Below are 25101 nucleotides of genomic sequence, written 5' to 3'. Positions count from 1 at the left end.
GTTGTATGATCTCAAATGAGTGTTGGATGGTCAAAAGGGAGACCTGTTATTCCCTTACGACGTGGAATGTTGCTCATTGGAAACGGTTAAATTTTAAAATATGTTTTTGTCATATGTATAGTGCATGTGAGGGCCAAATAATTTGTGTCTACTATGCAAAGAACACAAAACAATACCCTTTGTATAATTGTGTTGGGCTTATTGGTTTTTTTTCATATTTCAGAGAATGTCGTTCCTCGGGACAATGCCAGAAAGTCATCAAGCCAGGAAGTGGTTTACTATGAGGTTGCAGTAGGAACTGACCGCCGCTTTCCCAAAACACGTAACAACATCGTGCCCTTTACTAACGTGGGCCTCAACAAGACCGCGACTTTCTATGACCTTGACCTGACTCCAGTGACTGCCTTCTATTACTTCACTGTCAGAGCACACAGTAGTTCCGGGTCGAAGGCAGAGGTCACCTCCAATGGCTTCTCTGTTGGTTTTGATGGAGGAGTTGCAGGTAAAGTGAGAGTGAACAAGTTGGATTTTTACGCCGCTTTTAGCAATATTCCAGCAATATCACGGCGGGGGACACCAGAAATGGGCTTCACACAATGTACCCATGTCGGGAAGCGAACCCTTCGGCATGTCAAGCAAACGCTTTAACCACTAGGCTACCTGACCGCCCCGCTAGCAACTAAGGGATGGTATAAGGTTGCTTGTGTGCCATCGTGACCTGATGATGTGGATCGTTGCTCATGCTGTCAGTCACTGGTTGGTTCGATCCCTCTTACATTGTATACATGCAGCTGAGATGTAGCTTGAATAGTGGTTAGATGTGGCATGCTTTGAATATTGCTCAGCGTGACCTTCATTCACTGGACAATCTCATTAAAATCAGATCTTAGTTCATGCTATCGCTAAACAAAGATCTGAGGACATCCTATTACGGGTCAGATCAGAACGACCTTTCATCCTACAAAACAAAAAACATTTGAACGGAGGAGACGTTGCACAGTATGTGGGAAGCACTGCCATACAATCTCAACCCTATATTAGACATTCCGGAATGGTCGATTGTACAATTTTCAAAATTTTAACTGAGAACTGTATCAACATATTTTTCTAGTGTAGTCTAAAATGGAAATCGCCAGTTTGAAACGAGTGCCGTGAAGCTTGAGAAAGCTGCTTTCTAATTGGCTGATGTTGACTTCTTGTTAGTCATTTCAGTGGTCGGTCAAAGTTTGCAAAAGGTCGTTCTGACATGACCCGTAATGGGATGTCCTCAGATCCTTGTTTAGCGGCAGCGAGAACCTAGATCTGATTTTAATGAGATTGATTCACTGGATTGAATGTGAATTTGCCGATATCAACCTTCATGTCCGATGGGCCTAGAGGAGGCACAGGAGGCCCAGTTGGCTAAGATGCCTTTACTCGCTACGTGGTTACGTCCCTTTACCGTTTCCGAAACTGCTAGACCCATGGCGTTTCAGCACCGTTCCAATGTCTGTTGATTTTACTACATTCAAACCGACCCGTGAAGATTCCGGGGTAGAATAGGTCTTCAGCAACCTATGCTTGCCGTAAAAGGTGACTCTGCTTGTAAAAGGTGACTAACGGGATCAGGTGGTCAGGCTCGCTGACTTGGTTGATGCATGTCATCGATCCCAATTGCGTGGATCGATTCTCACAATATTAATCACTGGATTGTCTGGTCCAGACTCGATTATTTACAGACCACAGTCATATAGCTGAAATATTGCTGAGGGCGGCGTTAAACAACAAACAAACAAACAAACAAACATTCAAACCATGACAGTCGCCATTCAGCTGACTGACACCCCTTGACATAACTGGTTCAGATGTTGAACCAACTCACTCACTCACCCATGGGAGACCTAGATGCCCGACTGTGAGAGTATTGGTATAACTGACATCCATTGTCTTGTTTTTCTCCAGCTGGGACTATAGAAATGAAAGACTTCATTAACAACAACACCGTGCTGGAGGTGCCGTGGGACGGGTTTGAATCCAAGATCGGAATGATGATGTACTATGTTGCTTTGTCCAACAATACAGACGCCTTGGAATACAAGTGTGGACAATTTGTGAGTGGTGACGTCACTTTTATTTGGTGAAATTATATATGTTATGAGAAATCAGAGTTTTATCACAATTAACACTACTCGTCAGTAATATTGTCCGACAAGGATTATCTCAAGGTATAGTTACCGTTAAATTCTTTCAGGCTTAAAGAAATAAAAGAATTGGTTCTCAGGCAATGTGTTTTGAAAATAGAGTACGAGCGGGCGGCAGGGGTCCGGAAAATTTGAAATCCCAATCGGACATTTGCATTTAGGCCACGCCCCCTATAAATAGCGTATTTTCTTACTTTTCACACACATTACATGTTGTTACATACACTGTTCCCTCATTATTGAGCGCTTCGGTTATAGCGCGGTAAAGCTAAATTTGATAAAATTACATTTCGGTAATTTACTAAAATTTGAAGTAAACTCAAGTTTTCCAATGACTTGAAGTTTTCCGCCCATCTCAGAAAACATTATCAGCTGATCACCGCGATCACGCAACACCGGAAATACCGGGCGGTATCTTTTTTTTTTGATTGTTCAAACTAGTATGTAACCAATAAACAGTTGTGTAATCACTAAACAATTGTGAACATTCAACCTGGGACAGGGCCTCCCTACATAAATGTATTCCTTGATGAGTAAAATACTGGAATACAGTATTTGACTACTGTTATACTACTGCTACTTTGAATATTTAAGAATTTGGGGTTTTGTGTTTTGAATGTTAATAAAAACGAAACATGTGGCGAACTTTATGATGAGTGGGCGGTGCCTGAGAATCAAGACTATTATTTTTATTATTATTATATTATTATTATATTATTATTATTATAAGTTGTATTGAGAATTTTAAATTTATTCACCAGTAGATCTGGGGGAAAACGTGTGTACAGCTGATTGTTATTCCCTTAGGTTCAGAGACAAATGCACATGATACTTTTAAACTCTGCACAATACCAAATAATAACAATACAATAACAATAACAATACCAAAGAATGCCTGGAGATCTGTCATACCAAAAGATGGTACTTGATGTTACCCTGGCGCTCGTAGTAAGAACCAACTAATGTGAATCAGTTGTTTCTGCTTGGAGCTGTGCTCATGCTATCAACCACTGGTTTGCCTGGTCAGGATTTGATTACTCACAGGCCAATGTGATGAAGCTGGAACATTGCTGACGGTTCTTCGACTTCCCTATTAATACCTCCTTTTTCAAACAGAACATTTTGAATCATCTGCTTTTCTGATTTGTTGCAGACGGAGCGTGGATCTCTGACTGATGAAACACGGTCATCTTTGTTCAATGTTATCGACATCCAAAACGTTGGCACAGATACCTACAAGAAATTCGACAATTTGTCTCTGGCACAGAATGGCGAATATTATGCATGGGTCATTGGTAAGTCTCACTTATTTTTTAATACTTTTTTATATTTGTTTCATGAAAGCTACCCTTCAAAACTGCAGTTTTATCAAACTTGCTTCTGTTAATAATAAATATTTGAAGCAGGCTACTTTGACTAAAATGCACTACCATGAAAATATGGGTTAGAACTGGTCTCCTGCAACCCATGCTTGTCGTAAGAGGCGGCTAGAGGGATCGGGTGGTCAGTGGAGTGAGTGAGTGAGTGAGTTGGGTTTAACGCCCCTTTTAACAGTATTCCAGTCATATCACGGCGTGTCAGCTTAATGTGGGGGGAAAGCCCGAAGTGATGCAGGTCTAAGACGTTTACCACTTCGGTGAAACCCACGAGCACGGGTATGGTGCTGACAAACCTAGAAACATAATCGGGGCGAACCGGGATTCGAACCCACAATCATAGGTTTCTGGCGTGCCCAAGGGACGCAACTCTGCACAGCGAATCGCAGCCCCTTAAACGACTGGGCTACCCGTGCCCCCGGTGGTCAGTGGAACACATGAACGTTCTGGAACGGCTAATACATGGGAAGATTGTATGGATTCAGTCATAAAGCCTGTAACTGTCGTTCGGAATACCCCGTGTTAAATCTATCGAGGTTGCATGATCAGAAATCACATTCCGACTGTCACTTTCATGATCTGGTAAGCGACGCTCTGATTGGTCAAGTGAAAGGTCATCCTGGTATGTCCTTAGATCTTTGTTAAGCGGTAGCGAGAACTAAGACCTGATTTCAATGAGATTGTGCTTGTGGGTTTTATCAAAGTAGTAATAGTCCTGCACAGATTTTGCTCTTTTCACCTACAGTAACTTTATACGCTGTGGTATAACTGAACTCACTCACTCACTCACTCACTCACTCTAGGTGCTGACAAGGCTGGCGAGTGCAACATGACGTACCAGAGATTCAGGGTGGACATTACACCACCTACACAAGGCAAGATCAGAACGGGGCCCTACTATGATCTGGTGAGCGTGAGAGTGTTATATATAGAATACTAAACGAGCTCCCGTGTAATACCAATTTTATGAAACTCGTGAATAGTTGTGGTATCTGACGAGCGAAAGCGAGTCAGATACCACAATTATCCACGAGTTTCATAAAATTGGTTTTACACGGGAGTGAGTTCAGTATTTTATTTATTACTTGCCATTTATAACGTTTTTTGAATTATACTGTTGAGTATGAATAGGCTGACACCTACACGATCCACAGCATAGTCCTATTGAGTTTAACAGAATAATACTTCAAATACGTCAAAAGTTGAAATGTATGAATTTAATACCATACAACTGTCCGCCTTTAGAATTCACAAAATTATCATAGGGCTAAGACTATTGCAACTCACATACTTTAACTTAGACTAACGACTGTCGTTGCGCTACAATACGATCGCCTTGTGGAATGGGCCTTGCATCTCCAAGTTTACAATCACGTCACAATACCCGATGACGTAATTTGTGGAATTTTGTTGCAAGATCCATCGGCGAAACAATGCCATGTGACGTCAGCCTAGCAACAAGGTTGCTGGGGTCATCGAGTGTGCATTAGCTCCTCTCAGTGATCTATCAACTCCACACGCAGTGTCGTTGAATAAGCCAAGGGGTGTTGAGAGCTTTCAATATTTGTTTGTGAAACGTGTTCCGAGAGTACATAAGCACGCGTTTTGGTATTACACAATGTGTTATACAGCTGTATGTTTATTAAACGGGTGATCTCTTCATGGGCAAGTAATAAATTCATTTATGTATAGCTCCTACTCTAAGCAAGGTAAAGAACACTCATTGTTGGAAGGCTGGGTGCTTCAATACCCATGACAGGTTAGCTCTGTTATATGAACAAATCAGGTGGTGTCTTACCGTATATATATAGTAAAATACTGCTGAAATAACATGATATTGGAATGAATTATTCCTAAAAAATAATAGTTTCAGGTTCAATTCTTTTGATTATTGTATCAAAATTCTTTAAAGTTATATTATTAGGTAATTATTAACCAAATCACCGGTAGATTCCGAGAAACGTGTGTACAGCTGATTGCTACTTCCGGCTTAGTTTACGAGAAAATACACACGGTAATCTTAATCTCTGCATATAAAACAATGCCCTTCAGAACAGGACATACAATTTAATCGTTAAATCGGTCTTGTGTTTTTTTATCTCAACTTTTAAATTGTATTGACCAAGTTTAATTGTTATGATCTGTTCGTTTCCCTGAATTCACTCACGGGAAATTATGTATTTTGCAAAATTTATGTTGTTATACTGGAAAACATTGACATTGCCCTCGAGTTTGGTATTAGGAATTGTTGCATTCTCTGGCTATGGTCGACATCACCTTTGGTAAATATTGGTGTATGCAGCTATGTGTTTCTGTGCCAATGTTCAGGGTGGGTGCTCATGAAAGAATTATTAACCTGGGAAGATCTGAGGTGGAATAGGTCTTCAGCAAACCATGCATGTTGTAAGAAGCGACTAACGGGATCGGGTGGTCAGACTTGCTTAGTTGGTTGATGCATGTCATCATATCCCAAATGTGTTGATTGATGCTCATGATATCAATCACTGGATTGTCTGGTCCTTTTTGTAAATAATGCGACGAATGTAAATATGTGGTGCGGTACTCACGCTTCATAAATCCTGCAATTGACCGAAATTTGCATGGCAGTTTACGAACTGGATGTCAGTTTTGTTATGTGGATTTGATTGGACTGTGAACAGACTCGTTAGTCCATCCAAAAAAAACCTCCATAATTCCATCCTAGTTTGGCATTTGGCTTCCTGGCCTCGGGAAGATGAGCATTTGCACATCCAGCCAAAAGCCTGGCTTCCTTCCCCACATTACTGGTGTCCCCACAATGATATTGCTGGAATACTGCTAAAAACAGCATAAAACCTCCCTTCTCTCTCTCTCTCTCTCTCTCTCTCTCTCTCTCTCTCTCTCTCTCTCTCTCTCTCTCTCTCTCTCTCACTCACTCACTCACTCACTCACTCGCATTGCAGGTGGCCAATTATGCGTCTAGCAGCCGAAGTCTCCATGCCTATTGGAAGGACTACAGTGATGAGGAATCTGGACTGAGATGCTACCACGTGTCGCTGGTGAAGCGGGCGACCTGTCAAGATGGGGCAGTGGAGGAGGTGGTGGTGCCAAGCATTGAGATAGAAGCAGAGTACCACTCCTACAAATTCATGGACATAAGCATGGAGGTCAGTGCTGATTCTTACATGTTTACGACCATGAGTTCCGAATTTGCAAGATCAAATTTTATATTTTAAAAACATACCTCAAAAATGAGATCTTATTTCGCGCTTCCCCTAAACAAAGATCTGAGGACACCCCATGAAGGGTCATGTCAGAATGACCTTTCATCAAACCAATCAGAGAGTTGCTTACCAGATTGGGGAAAGTGACAGTCGGAATGTGTTTTCATGCAGCCTCGAAAAGAAAAAAACAGGTAGTTCTGACATGCCTGTAATGGGGTGTCTTCAGATTTTTGTATGGTGGTAGCAAGCACTAAGATCTGATTATAATGAGACTGATGAACATCCTAACTTTCACGGGGGCACGGGTGGCCTAGTCGACTAAGGCGCCGCGATTCGCTGTGCAGAGTTGAGTCCACGCCAGAAACCTATGATTGTGGGTTCAAATCCCGGTTCGGCCCAATTATGTTTCTAAGTTTGTCAGCACCATACCCATGCTCATGGGTTTCACTGAAGTGATAAAAGTCTGAGACCTGCATCACTTCGGGCTTTCCTCCCACATCAAGCTGACACGCCATGATATAACTGGAATACTGTTAAAGCGGCATAAAACCAAACTCACTCACTCTTGTTATAATATCTAATGTGGGACCCATAAAACCACATGTACCCCTCATGATTCTGCTACAAATTGTTGTGTACAACAAATTCATAACAAAAGCAAGATAAACAATGTTTTCATATTAGGGTTAATGCATGTATCTGTCCCGTATTGTTAAACAGAGGGACACGCCCTACATTGTCCGACTTATGACCGAGAATAACGCGCGACTGAGGAGTATAACGGACTCCCCACCTGCCCTGTATGACAACTCAGTCCCCACCCCAGGGAGAATCGTGGATGGAGTCAACTTCACCAAGGATATCAGCTGGATCGGAACTTCTAGTGAGGTTAAAGGTCAGTGAAAAAAAAACACGATGAAAAAGGCATGTTTTTATGGCATCATACATTAATAAATTACATCCAGGTGGGTGATATTTAACAGGGTAGTGACTTTTCTTTCAAAAATTATTTTGAAATCTTTTTTCATAAAAAATATTATTTCCTCATGAAAACTTTGTACCATACAAGCACCATCCTTGCTGGGAAGATGTCAGGGTCATGCGTGGTGAGGTTCCGGGTTAGGCCCCCAGTAATATATACTGCCATCTAGGGCTGGGACGTGTCCAAATTTACTACCCGGGTACCCACCCCCCTATTACCTGACCCTACCCAGGTACCAACTGTAAGTCTCAGGAGATGTCTCAAAATGTACGAATGGGAACATTTTTAGCATAGCCCTGGCAAAACGTATTAAGATACATGTATTGAACAATCTGGTCATTCATAGACTGAAGTTGAATTAAGTTATATCTTTATTCAACCATATGAAAAATCAGAAGGAAAGGGTGCATAGTCAGATAGAAATGCGAACATTAGTGACTTGTAGTGTAACCATAGAGTTCTAGATAATTTTTTCATTAAACAATATATCACGTGACTAACCACGGGTCCGGGTAGTCCTGTGGGTACCCGGGTCCTACTCAGTACCCAAGTTACCCATCCCAGCCCTACGGCCATCAGGGACGACTAAATGTATCTGGTGGTCAGTAGGGCTTGGACGAGTCAAAAGTTACTTCCCGGGTACCAGCTGTATGTCTCAAGAGATAGGTACAAACTGTCCGATTGGGAAAAGTTTGACCTTAGTCCTGGCAAAATGTGTTTAGGTACTCATATAAAACGATCTGGTCATGCATATGCACTGTTGTTTGCAGCATGAAGTTTTATCTTTTTTTCAAATATATAAAAGTCAGAAGGAATGAGTGTATAGTCAGAAAGAAATGGGAACATTTGTGAGTGTGAGTGTGTATGGTTTTACGCAGCTTTTAGCAATATTCCAGCAATATCACGGCGGGGGACACCAGAAATGGGCTTCACACATTGTACCCATGTCGGGAATCGAACCCAGGTCTTCGGCGTGACGAGCGAACGCTTTAATCGCTTGGCTAAATTTGTGACTTGTAGTGTGACCATAGAGTTTTAGATAAGTTTTGTCATTGAACAATAAATCACGTGACTAACCACGGATCCGGGTGGTCCTGTGGGTACCCGGGTCCTGCATAGTACCCACCTGACCTGAGTACCCGAGTTACCCGTGCCGGCCCCAGTGTTCAGGCTCAGTGACTTAGTTGATTGCATGTCATCACACCCAGATGATGTGGGTTGTTGTTCACAATATCAATCATTGGATTGTCTGGTCGAGACTAAATTATTTACAGGGCGCCATGATACAGATGGAGTGGGCAGTTAAATTACGAACATAGAGGTCATCACAATCATGTCTCAATGTCACACTGCGGCTACAATAACCCCAGTCATTCATGAAATAGGCGGCCATACCTTGCTGTTACAGTTCTGCCCAAAACAATTAACCCAATTTAGTACCTTTGAAATGAAGAATACAGGCCATCATCTACTATTTGTATTGTCAACCTCCGTGATATAATGCTGACAAACCAACTGTCCTGCTTTAGTAACACTCAGCCATGCCCAGGGGTGGTTGGGTAGCCTAGTGGTCAAAGTGTTCGCTCGTCACGCCGAATACCCGGGTTCGATTCCCGAAATGGGTACAATGTGTGAAGCCAATTTCTGGCGTCCCCCGCTGTGATATTCCTGGAATATTGCTAAAAACGGCGTTGAACCATACTCGCTCGCTCACTCACTCACTCACTCACTCACTCACTCACTCACTCACTCATGTCAACTTTACTCATAAAGTACATAAAGTGTTAATACATTAAAACAAATCGGCTCCTTTGGAACATACATGTGCGTTGTTTATTTTTTCAGGAACCTTCCTCCACCATCCAGTGCCTGACACATCTGCTTGTCCAGTCCGACCAATCAAATTCAACGATGCAGGATGGAAATTCTTTGAGTCAAACCGGAACTTTGACAGCCGTAATACCAGTTTGAGCTTAACCTATGGCGCTGCCTATGTCCATCGCACGGACAGTGGCGACTCCATGGACATTAAACTGACCAGAAACACCAAGAAGGATGCCATGATGTCCGGCTCCTATTTCAGAGATGCTGACCTCGTCAATGGAGGAATATATGAGGTACATCGTTCATACCACTCGTATTCAGTTGATGCAACATTTTCTTTGTCAACCACCTTTTTTCCAATACCACATGTTAAAACTAATTGTTTTACCTCTTTAAAGAATCTTGTTTCATTGGTACCATGTGACAAAACGATACATTTCAGTTTAGACTCTTAAATCATGAGACTGACACTGACCTAAAAAACTGACTCATCACATGATCAGAATTGACCTGTCACATGATGAATATTGACTCGTCTGGTAGGAAACAACGTGGCATCTGGAAGCAGGATTTCACTGAAAAAAAAGGCAGTTTAAAGGCTCCATAAACTTAAAGGGGATTTTACTTGACAAGGTCAATATACGAAAACATGGACCCCGAGGTTGTTTGACGGGACCGAGCCGCAATGTCATGAGTAATTACCGTATTCGACGTAATAAGCGCCCAGGGCCCACTCAAAATTAGAGACAGGGGGCTCTTATTAGAATATTAATTTGGTTGAAAGATAAATTTTGTGGTTTATGCTGACAGCCTGAAATGTTTATGTACGACAGATAAATTTTTCCAGAATTTTATATCCCATAATTAAGGGTGCATATAACACACAAGTGCTTATTGTACGCGAATTAATAAGTCTTGTGAACATTGATCAATCGGAAGGGGTGCTAATTGGGATTGTTTACTAGCCAATATATTAGCAAATATCGCCGTGGGCGCTTATTAGAACAGGTTGCTTGTTAATTATGAGATATTAAATTCTGGAAAAATATATCTGTTTATATCTATGATGGAAATGGTAATAAAGAAATTGACATTTCTTGCAGTTTTCCATCAAGTCGGCCAAAGGTGACGGCAAGGTTGTGACCAGCGTTCTTTTCTGGGACGGGCCTGAGGACTACATCCTCGACTACGACTACACCCCCACTCCGGCGTGGGAGGATAGCAACTGTGGCTGCTGCTATGTCGACCCAGTTCCAGCTGTAAGACACTTTTGTCATTAAAAGAACAGTCCTTTTTAAACAAAATATAACTCAAAGTAACTTCCTACAATTGGGGTAATGATGTGTAGGCAATGTTAAAGAATCATAGCATTCATTTCTTTTTCGTTCAGTAAATGCGCTATCGTGTCACTGGATTTCTGGCCCCTCTCTTCATTGTCTGGTTGGTTTACCTGCTGCTGTTTCATGGCAGGAATTGCATTGTACATTGATCATAAATTCTTAATCGGAGTCTAAAGTTTGGAGGGGGTTCTAGATGGTTTGTTTCATCTTCCCTGTCTTTTTATGTTACTTCAGGATTATTACTTGATTATTGTCGGTTCTCTCCGCCAGAGTTGCAAGTGCAACTGTACCATGTACTTAGAAGCCAAAGACTTCTACAAGAGTCTGTCCAAGCGGTCAGTTGACGGTGACGACCCTGCTGCAGAGTATGAAGTGGTGAAGCTGACGAAGGAGGAGAAGGAAGCTTTGAAGAAGACCGACTCCATCACAGATGGTGCTGAAGTAGCTCACATAAAGAGGGAACCGAGGAGTTCCTGCGGACTCCAGATATTCGCAGGTGAGTCAATAGTTGTGGCAAAATAATAGATATCATGAGTCTGATTTACTTCATTATCAGACCTGTGAAGATCCGGGGTAGATTAGGTCTTCAGCAACCCATGCTTGCCGTAAAAGGCGACTATGCTTGTCGGAGGAGGCGACTATGAGATCGGGTGGTCAGACTCGCTGTCTTGGTTGATGCACGTCATCGATCCCAATGGCGTTGATCGATGCTCATGACATTAATCACTTGATTGTCTGGTCCAGATTCGATTATTTATAGACCACCATCATATAGCTGGAATATTGCTGAGTGTGGCATCAAACAACAAACCAACCAACTAACCATCATTATGAGCCCTGCAAAGATCCGGGGTAGAATAGGTCTTCAGCAACTCATGCTTGTCGAAAGAGGCAACTAACGGATTCAGGTGGTCAGGTCTTTAGAAACCAACCCATGCTTGTCGAAAGAGGCAACTAACGGATTCAGGTGGTCAGGTCTTTAGGAACCAACCCATGCTTGGTGTTACAGGCAACTGTGCTTGTCATAAGAGGCGACTGAGGTCAGGCTCACTGACTTGGTTGATGCATGTCATGGTATCCCAATTGCGTGGATCGATGCTCATGTTGTCAATCACTTGATTGTCTGGTCCAGACTCGATTATTTATAGACCGCCATCATATAGCTGGAATATTGCTGAGTGCAGCATCAAACAACAAATAAACAATCAAACAAAACTTCATAATGAAAATGGCTGTCCACTGTGAAAGAAAACAGTACAAATGCTTAACGTCAACAAAATAAGTTGGTTTGGCGTTCACATCATAACTTGAAATCTGTTCAATTTTTTTCAGAGAAACATATCCATTGCTCATCTGCTTAATTGGTGCCTGATGCTATTTTGAAATTTTTCGAAATTTTATTTTGTAATATTTCCATGGAATATTTTAGAAAGTATGTGTTGAGGAAAACAGTATCCCTTGCAGTGAGTGTGTCTTTGATATGATAATGTGATTTGACTGTTTCATTCTATGTTCTTTTCCCGAAGGTGGAGATAAACCTGGAAGACTTGTGGCATGGTGCAAGTTTGCTGATCTCCTGAATGAGCCAATGGTGGACACGCGAGATCTCAGTGTAGACCCATCCATCTCCTACCATGACTATAATGTCAACTTCTTCATACAGAGGCCAGAAGCAAGGGACTCCGAGGTAACCAATATCAGTTCTTACTTCATAATAAGCTTGATGATGGGGCTCAGAAGCCACAGAGCAGAGCAGCATCCCTATTGTTCATACCGTATGCGACGTAATAAGCATCCAGGGCACTCTAGGAATTAGAAATAGGGGACTCTTATTAAAATAAAATATTGTTGAAAAAAAAACAGAGCTGAAAGATCGTAAATTTTGTGGTTTATGCTGACAGCCTGAAATGATACAAAAGAAAAGTCTGATCATATATCTTTCCAGAATTTAATGGCCCATAATATGGGGTGCATATAACACACGATTGCGTATCAGACACGAATACATAAGTCTTGTGTACATTGATCAATCGGATGGGGTGCTAATTGTAATTGTTCTCTAGCCAATATATCAGCAAATATCGCCATGGGCGCTTATTAGAGCAGGGCGCTTATTACGTCGAATATGGTATATCAAGTTCACTGGAATTATGATTTCTGGTTTGTCAGCACAATACCCATGTTCCTGTGTTTCCCCAAGCTAAGATTGCATCACTTCAGGCTTCCTGACATGCTAAGTTTTAAGCTGACAAGCGTTTGGACAACTGAAAGGCTGTTTGATAGGACTGTTTGTCATTTTGGGGGGTTAATGGGGTGACTGAGGGGCCAAAGGGATGTTCACCTAATCGTACAAGGATCTGCAGTTTTGAGTTCAGATTCGTCTCGATCATGATTCTTGATTTGTCAGCATTGTTCCAGAACTCATCGGTTTCACAGGTGTAATTATACAGTTATACAGGTGTAATTATCCACACCACATAGAGGAGGGGGGATATAGGAATGGGTGCTGTCCGTCCTTCTGTCCATCCCGCCATCCGTCCATCACATTTCGTGAACCATGGGAGATAACCATGGCACATAGAGAGGTCTAGTGTTGAACTGGTGCCTTTTGATAGTTTGGGATTTTTAAAAAAATTCTTTTTCGTGTTTCTGTAGCAACGACTTTGATTATACTGAATATGGCGGATGTGCTCGTTTTCCAGAGGGCAAATGCCTTGCACACAACCAGACATGTCATATTGGCGATGGATATGAGTTTTTCATGCTTGTTAAAGTTTAGGCTTTCCTTCAAAATTTGGATGACACCATGGTGTAACTAACAATATTGGCCCGTGAAGATTCCAGGGTAGAATAGGTCTTCAGCAACCCATGCTTGCCGTAAAAGGCGACTATGCTTGTCGTAAAAGGCGACTAAAGGGATCGGGTGGTCAGACTCGTGACTTGGTTGATGCATGTCATCGATCCCAATTGCGTGGATCGATGCTCATGATATTAATCACTGGATTGTCTGGTCCAGACTTGATTATTTACAGATCGCCGTCATATAGCTGGAATATTGCTGAGTGCAGCGTTAAACAACAAACCAACCAACCAACCAACTAATATTGTTATTATAAAAGAGACTTTACACAATGACTGATTCCCTTCACTTGTTTTTAACAGCTGACGTGGTGTATGACCATCCACATGGATGGGGAATTAATATCGGAGCAATGTGGCATCCCTCATCTTTCCCCGCAAACCAAACTCTACATGGGCGTGTGGAACCACAAGAACTACATTCCTGAAACTGGCAGAGACGGGGAAGGAAAGATTCAGGTGTGGAGCACCGAGGCTTCTTTCCGAGGTCTCGTCATGCCGCCCGAGAAAGACAAGCTGTGTCGCTATGGTGACCCTTTCAAGGGAGGTAATAACGCCATCATTCGGTATGAGGCTGCCATCGGATCTGCCACTGGGTTATCTGACATGGTGGACTTTCAACCGGTAAGATTTGAAAAATATCCTGGCACAAACTATTGAGCCCTGATTCTATTTCTTGGAGTTATGGATCAGCGTTAATTGGTGGTTATCTTGGTTTCTTTCCGCACTGAAATACCCCAAATGAATATCATTTAAACTTATCCTGACTCATACAAATGAGTACCCTCCCGGCCTTCCCCTCTTTCCACTGATGAGTTACTGGGCTTGGTCACACGGTTCCGGTGCGCATGCGCGGAATAAGGGTGCGTTTGGGTGAGCTGTTTTCTCTGTTCTTTGGGAACAGCACAGGACGTTTCCACTACTTATTCGGAAGAGAGAGAGATAAGCAATAAGTATGAGTCAGGATGAGTATAAATGATATTTTTACTCTAAAAAATACATATCTAAGATCACATCCATTCTCACACGTAACTTGGCATCCACCTGATATAGGATTATCATGCACGTAGTAATGATTTCACACTCGTAACCATGGTAATATCAGTTGTGACGTGACATTAACATCAACGTTATGTGTTATGATATTGCTATCAATAACAGCGTTTCAAGCTGTACTTTTGATGTCATGTTCACTGTAAATTTTAAATATTGAAATTACCACTTTTTCGCACAACAAATCATAAAAAAATTCAAATAAAGAGCTTAAATATTTAAATATTTTGCATTACATCTACAAGAAAATTAGGCAGATCAATGTATGTTTTAAGGACAATGTTTGTGTTTCAAATGTAGAATATTGTTTCAAACGCCAAGTGCACAAGAGACATCTTAATAATGTGCTGGGCACCTTGTAATAAACTAAAAGCTCCTTCTGTTTGTCCATTTCTTACATCAGTGAAGCAATGCGTGACGTATGTTTAATTCAGGTCAATGTGTGATGAGTGTTTACTTCAGGTCAATGCGTGACGTGTGTTTACTTCAGGTCAATGTGTGACATGTGTTTACTTCAGGTCAATGCGTGACATATGTTTACTTCAGGTCAATGTGTGATGTGTGTTTACTTCAGGTCAATGCATGATGTGTGTTTACTTCAGGTCAGTGCATGATGTGTGTTTACCTCAGGTCAATGCGTGACGTGTGTTTACTTCAGTTCAATGTGTGACGTGTGTTTACTTCAGGTCAATGCGTGACATATGTTTACTTCAGGTCAATGCGTGACATATGTTTACTTCAGGTCAATGCGTGACATATGTTTACTTCAGGTCAATGCGTGACGTATGTTTACTTCAGGTCAATGCATGACGTATGTTTACTTCAGGTCAATGTGTGACATGTTTACTTCAGGTCAATGCATGACGTATGTTTACTTCAGGTCAATGCGTGATGTGTGTTTACTTCAGTTCAATGTGTGACGTGTGTTTACTTCAGGTCAATGTGTGACATATGTTTACTTCAGGTCAATGCGTGACGTATGTTTACTTCAGGTCAATGCATGACGTATGTTTACTTCAGGTCAATGCGTGACGTATGTTTACTTCAGGTCAATGCGTGACGTATGTTTACTTCAGGTCAATGCATGACGTATGTTTACTTCAGGTCAATGCGTGACGTATGTTTACTTCAGGTCAATGCATGACGTATGTTAACTTCAGGTCAATGCATGACGTATGTTTACGTCAGGTCAATGCGTGACGTATGTTTACTTCAGGTCAATGTGTGACGTATGTTTACTTCAGGTCAATGCGTGACGTATGTTTACTTCAGTTCAATGCGTGACGTGTTTACTTCAGGTCAATGAATGACGTATGTTTACTTCAGGTCAGTGCATGATGTATGTTTACTTCAGGTCAATGCATGACGTATGTTTACTTCAGGTCAATGTGTGACATATGTTTACTTCAGGTCAATGCGTGACATATGTTTACTTCAGGTCAGTGCATGACGTATGTTTACTTCAGGTCAATGCGTGACATATGTTTACTTCAGTTCAATGCATGAAGTATGTTTACTTCGGGTCAATGCGTGACGTATGTTTACTTCAGGTCAATGCGTGACGTATGTTTACTTCAGGTCAATGTGTGACGTATGTTTACTTCAGGTCAATGGGTGACGTGTGTTTACTTCAGGTCAATGCGTGACATATGTTAACTTCAGGTCAATGCGTGACATATGTTTACTTCAGGTCAATGCGTGACGTATGTTTACTTCAGGTCAATGCGTGACGTATGTTTACTTCAGGTCAGTGCATGACGTATGTTTACTTCAGGTCAATGCGTGACGTATGTTTACTCCAGTTCAATGCGTGACGTATGTTTACTTCAGGTACACACTCCCTGCATCCCATGCCTGAAGCCGTGTGACGTCTACACCTGTGACACCGTCTGTGACAGCTCCACCACCAAACAAGTCGTCATCACCCTCACCAACCTCAGTCTCCCGGAAACATCCCTTGTTAATAACGAATTAAAACCAGTCATTCACTACCTGACTGGTATGGGATATTTTGTTTTTATTTTTTGTCAAGTGACCCGAGTTCTGAAATGAAAAAAATGTTACATAAATAGGGGTGGGTTGGTGTGTCAGCAAAATATAATACAGCCCTGAAACCAATCCCACTGGCCCATACCCCCCATCCACCTATTATGAATTACCAGTCTCTTTCCGATCTTTCATTACCTACCCCATGGACTTTTTATACCCTCGACCTAAAAGGGGTGTGGGTATTAAGTTGTACCAAGGAATTCCGTCCACCCTTTCAAGGACATTTTTTGTGCGCCCTATAACTTGAAAACTACTTTAAAGATTCTTTTAAAACTTGAACACTTTCCATACCAAAAAGACAGGTGTAGTTCAAAGTTTGTTTTCAATATTACGATTTTCTGAAAATTTACAGCTATATTTTATTTTTTTACTTAGAACTTGTTCAATCTCATTAGAATCAGACCTTAGTTCTCGCTACCGCTAAACAAAGATCTGAAGACATTCCATTAGGGGTCACGTCAGAACATGCTTTCATCCGACCAATCAGTGCGTCGCTTACCAGATTATGAAAGTGACAGTCGGAATGTGATTTCTAGTCATGCAAGAGAATATGTCAAAATATGTATCAAAGCGTAGTCTCCGTAAAGCATGAGAAAGCTGCCTACTGATTGGTCATTCCATTGGTCGGTCAAAGTTCGTGCAAGGTCGGCCTGACGTGACCCGTAATGGGATGTCCTCAGATCTTTGTTTAGCAGAAGCGAGAACAAAGATCTGATTTTAATGAGATTGGAACTTGTTCAACCTATATCTAGAAAAACTACTGCTTGGATTCTTTTCAAATTGAGGGAACAGTTTCTTACTAATAGAAGAGGTGCAGTGTAGAGTTTTTTTGATATGTGTATTTTCTGAAAACATATGATTTTTTTCATGTTTTGAACCTAGAATTATTTTTTACTTCAACATTTGTGCAACCTATAACTTGAAAACTACTTCATGGATTCTTTTCCAATTGGCATTACAGTTTTTATACCAAAAGGAAAGATGCAGTTCAAAGTTTGATTTCGATAAGTGGGTTTTCTGAGAAAATATTGCTATTTCATGTTTTGAACTAAGAAAAGCTCGCTTTTTGCCTTGTTCTTCTTTTAATAAAAGAATAATTTTCTCTTATCTTGTTTTTTATATTTTACCAATAACATTACTGTCCATTTTTTATATTCCCTTTTGTTAAAAGGACAGTATCTTATTTTTGCAGTGAAGGCAGTGTTGGGTTCCGGAGCGTCCGCCATGGCCTCCTCTGATGGATTCTATGTTGACACAACGCCGCCGGACTTTGATGAGGATGTCCTCTTGTACTTTGACGTATCTCAGGGCGAGTTCACCCCCGTGAAATACCAGGGGTCGAATGACACAATCAAAGCCGTGTGGAAGTGTAATGACAATGAGAGCGAAGTTGTGGTAAGCTTTCGTCTTCTCATCATGACTTGCCATATTTGTTTTCTAGTTGTAATAGGGGGCGGTCGGGTAGCCTAGTGGTTAAAGCGTTCATTCGTCACGCCGAAGACCCGGGTTCAATTCCCGACATGGGTACAATGTGTGAAGCCCATTTCTGGTGTCCCCCCCTGTGATATTGCTGGAATATTGCTAAAAGTGGCGTTAAAAACCATACTTACTCACTTTCTAGTTGTAATGGGATGAATATGAGTGCTTTATCCTTGAGTGGTGTAATCGTCTTTGGAATACATTAACTTGCTATTGAGGCTTTCTTGGTATTGTATTCGGTATTGTTCAGATCCTTGGGTTGAAGAAACAAATTGAAACAAATTCTTAGACCGAGAAAACACAGTATTTAAGTTTATCCAAAACTTTTGTGTGGCTAGCTATGACATACTGTAAATCTTGAAATTAATGCATCTCCAAATTAATATGACTGCTGACCCCTAGCGAAATATGTGAATCCCCCCACGCAGTCCCCAGTGGAATGATACACATCCTTACCTTAATCCAATCAAACAGCAAATAGCACCGCTTATTAGCACTGAGTAAAACACTTCCGTAATAACAATAAACAGTGTTTTCCTAAAAATAACACAGTTTATATTGCAAACAAAGACCACTCGCATTTTTACACATTTAATTCATGCTCGCGTTAATTTCAAGATTTACAGTATGCGGTAGTTAGTCTTTGTAGGATGGCTTTGTGCAATAAACTTTGAGCATGATACTTCATATCTTCAAGTTTAGATTTACCTATACTCTCAAGAAAAATCAGGGAATCATGAAATATATATCAGTCGTCAGAACAAAGATCGGCTTTGAAAAACGACAAAACAGTTTCGGAACCAAAACCTACCGCCTCAACACCCCCGAAACATTGCACATAGAACATCATTTGGGTATGAGGTCATCCTCACCAGATACTAACATTTTCAGTCCGCTTGTCCTTATAATGATATTTACTCACCACCAAAAGAAACGTAAATATCATACATGTTGGTTAATATATGAAGAAGTATTCATATTCAAGAGATATTAGATTGGTTTGATGGACAAACGAACATACTGGTATGTTGTGTAAACTGACGCTAACGAACACATCACATGTGACATCATGGATCCATGATATGCACCGTTTGTCTCGTGTGTAAAGTTTGGAAATCACGTGCAGCATATCGTGATAAGAATTAAGACATTCTGTGGTAACACTTGACTGATTGTTAGTTTTGTCATTAATTAGTACACACTTGAAACATCTCTTCTTATACTGCATACTTCTCTATGGTTGTGTTTCTTTTGGTGGTGAGTATATACAGTAAATCCCTTAAAAATGGCAAAATTCTACTTGTCCTGATACCTTAACTACTGGGCAGTTTGGCAAAGACAACGGGACTAGTGGCCATTTCTATCGCTGGGTCATTCTTTTACCTGGAGAGTATGTTTCATTAACTTTAACCCGGTTGTGTTATTGTAGGATTACAGCTGGTCTATCGGGACGACACCCGGGGGAATGGACATCATGGAAGCGACCTCTAGTGGAGAAAACCCTGGTGCCATCCAGAGTGGTCTCCCCCTTGAACATAACACGACATACTACATCTCGGTCAACTGTACAAACGGGGGAGGACTGAAGACGAATTATGTTGACAGAAAAGGTAATGATTTTTTTATTTTCTTATTATAATAGTTGAGTTTAACTGTTGATGACTGGGGAGACCCGTGAAGATCCGGGGTAGAATAGGTCTTCAGCAACCCATACTGGCTGTAAAAGGTGACTATGCTTGTCGCAAGAGGCGACTAACGGTATTGGGTGGTCAGGCTCGCTGACTTCGTTGATGCATGTCATCATATTCCAATTGTGTGGATTGATGCTCATGATGTCAATCACTAGATTGTCTGTTCTAGCTGAGTGCGGCGTTAAACAACCAACAAACAACCATGGGTATTGGGTAGCAGAATATGACCCAAGTAACCAATGCTTATCAGAAGAGCTGACTAAAGACGATCAGGTGGCTGCATCGCGTAACTTGAAGGTTGGGTGTTGACTATTGAAGTAGCAAAACTGTCGTCAATACACACCCCTCGTCGAATAGAAAAGCAGAAACAAAATTGGGGCGTTGGGTTTGCCTAGGGGTTAGAACTTTTGCTCATCATGACAATGGCCCAGGATCGATTCCCCACATGGGTGCATGTGAAGCCCATTTTTTGTGTCCCTCTGCAATGATATTTCCAATCTCATTAAAATCAGATCTTAGTTCTCGCTGCTGCTAAACAAAGATCTGAGGACATCCCAGTAAGGGTCACATCAGAACGACCTTTCATCCGACCAATCAGAGCATTGCTTACCAGATTATGAAAGTGACAGTCGGAATGTGATTTCTGATCATGCAGCCTCGAAAACATTAACTCCGAACGATAGTAATGGGATGTCCTCAGATCTTTGTTAAGCGGTAGCGAGATCTGAGGTATGATTTTAATGAGATTGGGGTAAAGTGGTAAACGTCTATGACCTGATGACAAATGACATCCAAATGTGTACCAGTGATCATGCTATGTTGCCTGAAGGTGTGACAGTCCTTCTGGAGCCTCCTCTCAGTGATGATGTCAACACGACCATAGAGGGTGCTGAGCCCCTCGGAGAGACCGTGGTGCCACCTAACTCTATGAAAACCATGGACCAGAACTCTGTCAGTGCATCGTGGACCGTCAGTCCAGACGAATCTGTTAGACGATATGGTGAGTAGCATATATTACCGAACTTTTAATAGGATAATTCCTGTCATACCATTCTACACTGTCTGATTACTTTGACCCATTCTTGACATAAAAGGTGACTATGCTTGTCGTAAAAGGTGACTAACGGGATTGGGTGGTCAGGCTCCCTGACTTAGAAGATGTATGTTATCGTATCCCAATAGCTTGGATCGATGCTCATGATGTCAATCACTGGAATATCTGGTCCAGAATCGATTATTTACAGACCGCCATCATATAGCTGGAATACTGCTGAGTGCGGTGTTAAACAACAAACAAGCAAGAAACAAGTAAACGTCTAAGACCTGCAACACTTTGGGCTTGCCTCCCATGTTAAACTGACAGGACGTGATAAAACTGGAATACTGTTCAAAGCATCCAAAAGAGTGAGATATGACAGTCAGTATTAGGAGAAAATGATAATCAATGTTAGAATTGTGAGAATATGCGGGAAATACCAAACTTAACCCACCTGTTCGTAAAATGTACTTGTCCGACATTTCCGGTTAGATTCTATTCAGGGAGTCATCTCTATTAAAATTTGGGTAAATGTTTTAAAGCTTGTACATTTTATCAACATTCTTCAAGAGGATTACAGAATGTTGATATATCTCATATAAGAAATCAACGACATATGGTCTCCGTCCCTCACTGTTAATTCTCCCTGCCATGTTTTATTGTATGATAAACAACGACCACAAGTTGTTTATTTCTTTGATAACTGGAAAGTTGCTGAGTGTGGCGTTCAACAACAAAGAAACAAACAAACCATTTACCCCAATACACAGAAAATACATTGTTTTCATGAATCACTGAAACTTGCAATAAATGTTTCGTGAACAGATTTCTGCGTGGGTAGCTCTGAGACCTCCATCGACAACATCTTCCCCTGCACGTGGGTCGGCTACAACATGTCTGGGACAGTCACTGTCAAGGACGGCTTCTTGAAAGTAGATGACATCATTGTAAGGAAGTTAAGTGAATACAGACCAGACTACAACGACACCATGAACCACACCGACAGCACTGCCTTCACGATGCCGCCGGGGACGGAGATGTTTATTTTCATGAAGCTGTGCAACGAAGCAGAGTTGTGCACCAAGAAGCTACTCGGGTCCTCGGTCGTTGAGACCGACAAGTCCACGCTGGCGACGTCGACAAATGGGTCATCCATTACGGCTTCTGTTGGAGGATCTGGAAGCACCCGGAAGAAGAGGGCGACAGGGGATGTCATCATTCAGACGCCCAATGGTAAGTAGGTCACGCAAGGTTATAATATTATCTTAAATGGGGTCTTTGTCAATGGTCTAAGCCAGTTGTAATCCAGTTCTAGACGTTGATGACTTCCACGTGTGACTTATCGGTAACTGTTATGATTTACATAAGTCGTGCAGTTGAGTTGATCAGACGAGCCATGAATGCCAATTGTCCAAACATAGACTCCCTTTCAGCGGTAGAAACCAACATTTTTGGTCCACTATAATGATAACATATAGCAAAACTGTTAAAAATGGCAAATTTCTACCAGTTCTTATGATACTTTAACTGTTGGGAAGTTTGGCAAGGACAAACAGGACTAGTGCCAATTTCTAATGCTGCCTTTAAATGAACGTCCATTGCTTGTTTACAGGGCTGCTGCCTGGACAGAGTATTGTTTTGACCCAATTGACGAAGGAGGATCTAGAAAAGGAATACAGGTCTGATGCTTCGACAGAGTACGTCCCGTACATCACCAACCCCGCCACGTCCATGCCCGACCCCGCCTTCCTAGACAGGGTCCTCAGACAAAGGGTCAACTACAGTGACACCGATATCTCCTTCTCTGTCACCAGTGTCGGTGGTCTTGCAATGCCTGGTCCGCTGTCTGTGACCTTCCCCTTCGACCCTGATAACCAGGATGACGTCGCCATGTTGTTGCACTGGGATCCAGGTTCGTTTTCAACACATCATGGTTATGCTCTCTTTTCAAAAACTAGTACCAGTTACTGAAAAATCTGAGAGAAAGTATCTCCCATGTAGGTCCAATATGATCAGCTGTCATTGTCCTGATTTAGTCTTTTGTCAATTTAAGATTCAATTATTTTATCATGAGAAAGGGGCGGTCAGGTAGCCTTGTGGTTAAAGTGTTTGCTCGTCACGCCGAAGACCCGGATTCGATTCCCGACATGGGTACAATGTGTGAAGCCCATTTCTGGTGTCCCCGCCGTGATATTGCTGGAATATTGCTAAAAGCGGCGTAAAACCATACTCATTTTTGTTGCAAGACGCACAGGTGAAACAATGCCATGTGACATCCGCCTAGCAACATGGTTGCTGGGGTAATCGTGTGTGCATAAGCTCCTCCCAGTGATCTATCATCTCCTCACACATTGTCCTGGAATAAGCCAAGGGATGTTGGGAGTTTTCAATAATTGTTTTGTTTTGTTTTTTAAATGTGAATGTCTTGTAAACAAACAATAGAGACCTTTCTTTTTCTCCAAATATTCAGTACTTCCTTTCTCTTATTTATATCTGCTAAGGGGGCGGGCGGGTAGCCTAGTGGTTAAAGCGTCACGCCAAAGACCCGGGTTCGATTCCCGACATGGGTACAATGTGTGAAGCCCATTTCTGGTGTCCCCCGCCGTGATATTGCTGGAATATTGCTAAAAGCAGCGTAAAACCATATTCACTTACTCACTAATATCTGCTAAGCCGTTTTCAATAATTGTTAGTGAAACTTGTTGCCTCAGTACATAGCACACGTTTTGGTATTACAGCTGTATGTTTATTAAACGGGCGATCTCTTCACGTGCAAGTAATAATGCAATGACAATAATAATAAATCGTAGTCCCCAGACCCCTCGTTAACTTTCAGCTGTGTTTGAACCCTATCTCATCCCTGATATCTCTGTGACCAGGACCCCGTCGCAGCCATCTTAGCACTAAGATGATCATAACTCCCATACTTTAACACTGGCTTACGATAGCTGTAGTGCTAAGATCGCTTTGTGGAACGATACCCAGCTGTTGCCACTTGTTTTTGTTATTTCAGGATCAGTGACCTTCAATGAACAGTGTTTATTTACGTTACCATTTTCATTTTAGCCCAACAGAAATGGTTTCAAAGCAACACCACATGCAGGTTCGAGTCCGACACTGAGGTCCGCGATTCAGCCACTTCCCAGATAACAGTGAAGGTAAATCATGACTCGCTGATTCAATGCTTGTCCTGATCTTACATTAAACATGTCAACAAACATCATCTTTCCGAGGCAAGATAGTTAACTGACTTTAAAAGTCCAGTTTCCACCCTTGCCGAACTAGCCTGGAATTTCTCGGCTCGATCATAGCGCCACCAGTGGCTATTAGGAGTTATGCACATGCTTTGCAAATCCTGCAGTCGACCGAAATCTGCATGACACTTTACAAACCAGATTTCGATTTCGGTGCGATTTTGATTGGACTATGCATAAACTCGTTAGTCCAGCCAAAATGTAACTCCATAATACCAGCCTAGTTCGGCAAGGGTGGAAACTGGACTTTTATAGTCTGGGGCTGGGACGAGTCCAAATTTACTTCCCGGGAATCAACTGTAGTTCTCAAGAGTTGTATACAAAATTGGGAATTGCTTTACCTGAGCCCTGACAAAAACTGTTTAGATACGCGTGTAAAACAACCATGGAGAGTTATTGTTATATATATCACAATATATCACGTGACTAACCACAGGTCAAGGTTGTTCTGTGGGTAGCTTGTGCCTACTCAAGACCCACTCGATCTGAATACCCAAGTTACCTGTATCGTGCTTCATACGGTGCAAGTCCAAAGGCCAGTGTACAAATTTTGTTCCAATCATCAGGCGCCTCAATACGCTTTGCAGAGTTGTGTCCCTTGGCCATGCCAGAAAACTATGATGGTGGGTTGTAGTCATGGTTCGCCCCAATTACCCATCCTCATGAGTTTCACCAAAGTGGTAAACATCTCAGACCTGCCTCACTTCAAGATTTCCTCCCACATCAAGCAGACACACCGATATAACTGGAATACCGTAGTCGACGTAATAAGCGC

The 25101-nt window shown here is 41.8% G+C and overlaps 1 protein-coding gene across 1 annotated transcript in view; it reads left to right on the top strand.

Annotated features, from left to right (window-relative positions):
- Positions 1-25101, top strand: part of LOC139471999 (uncharacterized) — a 188571-nt gene that overhangs the window by 149109 nt on the left and 14361 nt on the right. Inside the window, exons 110-127 of the mRNA XM_071254507.1 lie at positions 224-502; positions 1942-2090; positions 3334-3475; positions 4360-4463; positions 6499-6702; positions 7480-7654; positions 9587-9858; positions 10669-10824; positions 11176-11401; positions 12432-12592; positions 14068-14388; positions 16648-16816; positions 18059-18261; positions 19775-19955; positions 20866-21036; positions 21898-22305; positions 22685-22984; positions 24139-24230. Coding sequence (XP_071110608.1) covers positions 224-502; positions 1942-2090; positions 3334-3475; positions 4360-4463; positions 6499-6702; positions 7480-7654; positions 9587-9858; positions 10669-10824; positions 11176-11401; positions 12432-12592; positions 14068-14388; positions 16648-16816; positions 18059-18261; positions 19775-19955; positions 20866-21036; positions 21898-22305; positions 22685-22984; positions 24139-24230 — 3713 coding nt within the window. The remainder of the gene's footprint in view (positions 1-223; positions 503-1941; positions 2091-3333; positions 3476-4359; positions 4464-6498; positions 6703-7479; positions 7655-9586; positions 9859-10668; positions 10825-11175; positions 11402-12431; positions 12593-14067; positions 14389-16647; positions 16817-18058; positions 18262-19774; positions 19956-20865; positions 21037-21897; positions 22306-22684; positions 22985-24138; positions 24231-25101) is intronic.

Source organism: Haliotis cracherodii, unplaced genomic scaffold (genome assembly GCF_022045235.1).
Source record: "Haliotis cracherodii isolate W230 unplaced genomic scaffold, xgHalCrac1.p SCAF_23, whole genome shotgun sequence".
In the NCBI taxonomy this organism is placed as follows: Eukaryota; Metazoa; Mollusca; class Gastropoda; order Lepetellida; family Haliotidae; genus Haliotis; species Haliotis cracherodii.
This window is presented reverse-complemented; position numbering and strand designations above follow the sequence as displayed.